The 5186-nt window shown below is 37.2% G+C and overlaps 1 protein-coding gene across 3 annotated transcripts in view; it reads right to left on the bottom strand.

Moving 5' to 3' along the window:
• Positions 1 to 4281, bottom strand: part of ankzf1 (ankyrin repeat and zinc finger peptidyl tRNA hydrolase 1) — a 16162-nt gene extending 11881 nt beyond the window's left edge. For 2 of the 3 annotated variants that reach the window (XM_027291112.1, XM_027291114.1), the window contains exons 1-2: positions 1031 to 1136; positions 576 to 723 (exon numbers count right to left, since the gene is read on the bottom strand). In XM_027291112.1, coding sequence (XP_027146913.1) covers positions 576 to 687 — 112 coding nt within the window. In that variant the 5' untranslated portion in view covers positions 688 to 723; positions 1031 to 1136. Of the gene's footprint in view, positions 1 to 575; positions 724 to 1030; positions 1137 to 4214 lie in introns of those variants that run through there. The other variant, XM_027291113.1, reaches the window with a different exon arrangement.
• Positions 4282 to 5186: the final 905 nt, after the last annotated feature.

The raw sequence follows: 5186 nt of genomic DNA, 5'->3' as shown, positions 1-5186 counted from the left end.
GACTTTAAACCCAAAGATCACACCCTAAATACTATATGCCCAGAATTAGTCAAAGAGAATGTCTTTACCCATGGAGGTGTTATTGTCAACACATTCAGATGTCTGTTTACGCAGACTGGAAAGTCAACGGCGAGCTATCTATTACGTCTAGGAACGCAGCAATAGGTCTCTTCGACCCTGGCCACCACAGTGTTGAGATATGGTGGCACCTAGTCAAAGACAACATACTGCCAAGGACCTTGTGTAACCTAAGGATGGAAAATTCCATAACACTTATAAATAAATAGCTAATGTAAGTAGTTTACTGTAAGTAGCCCTCAGGTTGCCACATTTTTTGAGGTATTTCAATAAGTCTAACCAGGTAAAATCGTCCACACCTTTTTAAAAGTTTTATTTTTGTTGATTATTATCAGTATTGCGCCATTTCAGCAGCAATTCACAATATTCCAGTGCAATTAAGATGGCAGGAAACCAGAGAAGGATAGAAAATTCCACAACACATACTTTAATTAAAGTCATTGCACCGGTAACAGTGTGTGTCTGGTTATGTGTTAATAATATCTGTCCATACATACCCTCCAAGGCTGGGTCAGTGTTTGCAACCTGCTTCAGGACTTCCCTCAGCCCGGTGAAAGCATCATCACTTGGGCACAGGTCAAAGATGGAGCGGTGGTCGGCACAAGTCATTGTTTATTTGTATTTATTTATTTTTAACCTCATGACCTGATAAAACATTACAAAGAGAGACAAGTTTAGTTTGGACTTTTTCAAAAATGACTATTTAATAATTATGTCGATCAGAACAACACTTCTGTCATGAGCTGGAAACAACAGACAAACTAATGTGACAGTTTTATCTCAGCTGATCAAACAGCTGATCTGCTCTCTGAGCGACACGTGTGTCAGTGACCGACAGCAGCCATTATCCCCAATAAACACCTGTGCTGTCTGGCGTTACTAATAAGTATTTACGTGCATTACAAGTAATAAGTTACAATTAACTTAACTTAAAAATAGAAAACAAACTTACCATAAAAAGGAAGTCTCGGAAAGCTACGTGCTAACGTGCATGCTAAGTGTGTTTCTTCCGGACCTTTCTACGGAAGCCCGAAAATGTCAACACAGCTTGAATGAGAAGTCGTTCAACACACAGCAAAAGGTTTTTGTCAAAGTTTGAAATTAATGTACATTTAAAATATGTTTCACGTGTTTCATTGACTCTTTGTGCGATTATGCTTAAAGACATAATATAATAATGCACATTTAACAAAGGGGAAAACAATTGTCACCAATACCGAGTCAAAGTTTGTAAAGAAATATTTTTTTCTTAATCTTCAATCAGTCAATATCATAAATTAAATATAATTTATTTTAATCTTCCATTTATCTTTTATTGGCTTTTTCCATTTAAACTTTTCCACCTAAACTTTCCTTGATTTATTCACGTTTATTTCCCATTTTAACATTTGCATACATACATACATACATATGTATGTATATGTACACAACCCCTGGCAAAATTTATGGAATCACCAGCTTTGGAAGATGTTTATTTAGTTGTTTAATTTTGTAGAAATAAAGCAGATCGCAGACATGACACAAAACTAAAGTCATTTCAAATGGCAACTTTCTGGCTTTAAGAAACACAAAAAAAATAAATAAATAAATTGTGGTAGTCAGTAACAGTTACTTTTTAGACCAAGCAGAGGGAGAAAAAAAAATCTGGAATCACCCTGTAAATTTTCTTTCCCAAAACTAACACCTGCATCAGATTAAATCTGCTTGTTACTCTGTGGTTGAAAAGAAGTGATCACACCTTGGAGAGCTGTTGCACCAAGTGGATTGACATTAATCATGGCTCCAACACGAGAGGTATCAATTGAAACAAAGGAGAGGATTATCAAACTCCTTAAATTGGGTAAATCGGCACGCAATGTTGCAAAAGATGTTGGTTGTTCAGTCAGCTGTGTCTAAAATCTGGACCGAGGTTGTAAAGACAGAAAACTTAAGGCAGTATGTCTTAAAAACAGAAACTGCACAGCAAAACAAATGAGGAACAAATGGGAGGAAACTGGAGTCATCGTCTGTGACCAAACTGTCAGAAATCGCCTAAAGGAAAAGCTAAACGAAAGCCTTATCATTAACACCTAAACAGTAAAAAACAAGGTTACGAATAATAGATTGAGAAACGGTCCAAAACTTCCAGTCTCATCTCAAAACTCTCAGCTGTGGACTGGTGGCATTGCGATCTTCAGTCTCAAGTTGAAGCGATGCCAGTCGATCTTGTAGTGCTCCATCTAAATTTTAAAAGACAAAACATGTTTTGCTCAAATGAAAAAAAAGCCAGGGTAAAGTGCAGTCTTCAATACATCAGATGTATGTTTGATAGTCTGTGTGTCACCTGCTCCTCGACGATTACAAAGGGCACTCGGCAGGCTGAGCAGACCATCTTCCTGACACCCCTAACCAGGCGGACTCGCGCTGGCTGTCATCCTCGGTGATTTGTCTTCCGACTCTATGTGGAAGGAAATGCAAGGATATTCAAACACACAGAAAATTAGTGGTATATAAATGTTGTTTTTTAAAAAATACAACACACACTAAGACACACATAATTTCCTCTATTCCTAGTAAGGATTGTCATGATACCTAAACACAGCAACACGTGGCATTGGACAAATATCTGTACCACAGTAAAATTTAATAATATATAATATAATAACCTTTCTTCTGTAAGCTGTATTTCTTTACTATTAAAATCACTTTATTGTTTTAGAATTGACACTGCTCTCCGTTCACATGCCAGATAAAACATGAGACAAAAACAAGTAAACATGGCTAAATAAAAACTATTCACAATAAAAAAGTAAATTAGGTGGTGGTTTTTTTTTGTTTGTTTCAGTGCAAAGGATGCTGGAATAAACGGTGTGCACAGCAGGTTGGTTTTACGCCGAGGTGAACATTACAAGAACAGCATGAGTCAAGTTTGTGGTGCGTGATGAATATACGTATAAAAGGCACAAATAAATGTAAACAACTGTTGTGGAGAAATCGCTGAAGTCAAAGGTCAATGGTGAGGTCGGGAAGGAAGAAGAAAGTGTTCAGGAGCCCTGATGCCTTATGCTGTATTATTTATTGACGCTTGATCAAGGTTCATCAGAAGTGCCTGAGTCGGTCTCACATTCTGGCCGAACCGTGCTGGTGGATCGACTTAAACCCAAAGATCACACCCAAATACTATATGCCCAGAATTAGTCAAAGAGAATGTCTTTACCAATGGAGTGTGTATTATCAACACATTCAGATGTCTGTTTACGCAGACTGGAAAGTCAACGGCGAGCTATCTATTATTACTAGGAAGGCAGCAATAGGTCTCTTCGACCCTGGCCACCACAGTGTTGAGATATGGTGGCACCTAGTCAAAGACAACATACTGCCAAGGACCTTGTGTAACTAAGGACAGAAAATTCCATAACACTTATAAATAAATAGGTAATGTAAGTAGTTTACTGTAAGTATCCCTCAGGTTGCCCATTTCTGAGGTATTTCAGCAGGTCTAACCAGGTAAAATCGCCAAAAAGTTTATTTTTTGTTGATTATTATCAGTATTGCGCATTTCAGCAGCAATTCACAATATCCAGTGCAATTAAGATTGCAGGAAACCAGAGAAGGAAGAAAATTCCACAACACATACTTTAATTAAAGTCATTGCACCGGTAACAGTGTGTGTCTGGTTATGTGTTAATAATATCTGCCATACATACCCTCCAAGGCTGGGTCAGTGTTTGCAACCTGCTTCAGGACTTCCCTCAGCCCGGTGAAAGCATCATCACTTGGGCACAGGTCAAAGATGGAGCGGTGGTCGGCACAAGTCATTGTTTTATTGTATTTATTTATTTTTACCTCATGACCTGATAAAACATTACAAAGAGAGACAAGTTTAGTTTGGACTTTTTCAAAATGACTATTAATAATTATGTCGATCAGAACCACACTTCTGTCATGAGCTGGAAACAACAGACACAACTAATGTGACAGTTTTATCTCAGCTGATCAAACAGCTGATCTGCTCTCTGAGCGACACGTGTGTCAGTGACCGACAGCAGACCATTATCCCCAATAACACCTGTGCTGTCTGGCGTTACTAATAAGTATTTACGGCATTACAAGTAATAAGTTACTTAACTTAACTTAAAAATAGAAAACAAACTTACCATAAAAAGGAAGTCTCGGAAAGCTACGTGCTAACGTGCATGCTAAGTGTGTTTCTTCCGGACCTTTCTACGGAAGCCCGAAAATGTCAACACAGCTTGAATGAGAAGGCGTTCAAACACAGCAAAAGGTTTTTGTCAAGTTTGAAATTAATGTCCATTTAAAATATGTTTCACGTGTTTCATTGACTCTTTGTGCGATTATGCTAAAAGACATAATATAATAATGCGCATTTAACAAAGGGGAAAACAATTGCACCGATACCGAGTCAAAGTTTGTAAAGAAATATTTTTTTCTTAATCTTCAATCAGTCAATATCATAAATAAATATAATTATTTTAACTTCCATTTATCTTTTATTGGCTTTTTCCATTTAAACTTTTCCACCTAAACTTTCCTTGATTTATTCACGTATTTCATTTACATTTACTATCACATCATACAACAACATGAGAATGACACAACCCCGGCAAAATAGGAATCACCAGCTTTGGAAGAGTTTTATTTAGTTGTTTAATTTTGTAGAAATAAAGCAGATGCAGACATGACACAAAAAAAAGTCATTCAAATGGCAACTTCTGGCTTTAAGAAACACAAAAAAAAAATAATAAATAAATTGTGGGTCAGTAACAGTTACTTTTTAGACCAAGCAGAGGGAGAAAAAAAAATTGGAATCACCCTGTAAATTTCTTTCCCAAAACTAACACCTGCATCAGATTAAATCTGCTTGTTACTCTGTGGTTGAAAAGAAGTGATCACACCTTGGAGAGCTGTTGCACCAAGTGGATTGACATTAATCATGGCTCCAACACGAGAGGTATCAATTGAAACAAAGGAGAGGATTATCAAACTCCTTAAATTGGGTAAATCGGCACGCAATGTTGCAAAAGATGTTGGTTGTTCAGTCAGCTGTGTCTAAAATCTGGACCGAGGTTGTAAAGACAGAAAACTTAAGGCAGTATGTCTTAAAAACA

Source organism: Larimichthys crocea, chromosome XVIII, assembly GCF_000972845.2.
Source record: "Larimichthys crocea isolate SSNF chromosome XVIII, L_crocea_2.0, whole genome shotgun sequence".
Lineage (NCBI taxonomy): Eukaryota > Metazoa > Chordata > Actinopteri > Sciaenidae > Larimichthys > Larimichthys crocea.
Note: the sequence above shows the minus strand (reverse complement) of the source record. Positions and strands in the feature narration are given on the sequence as shown.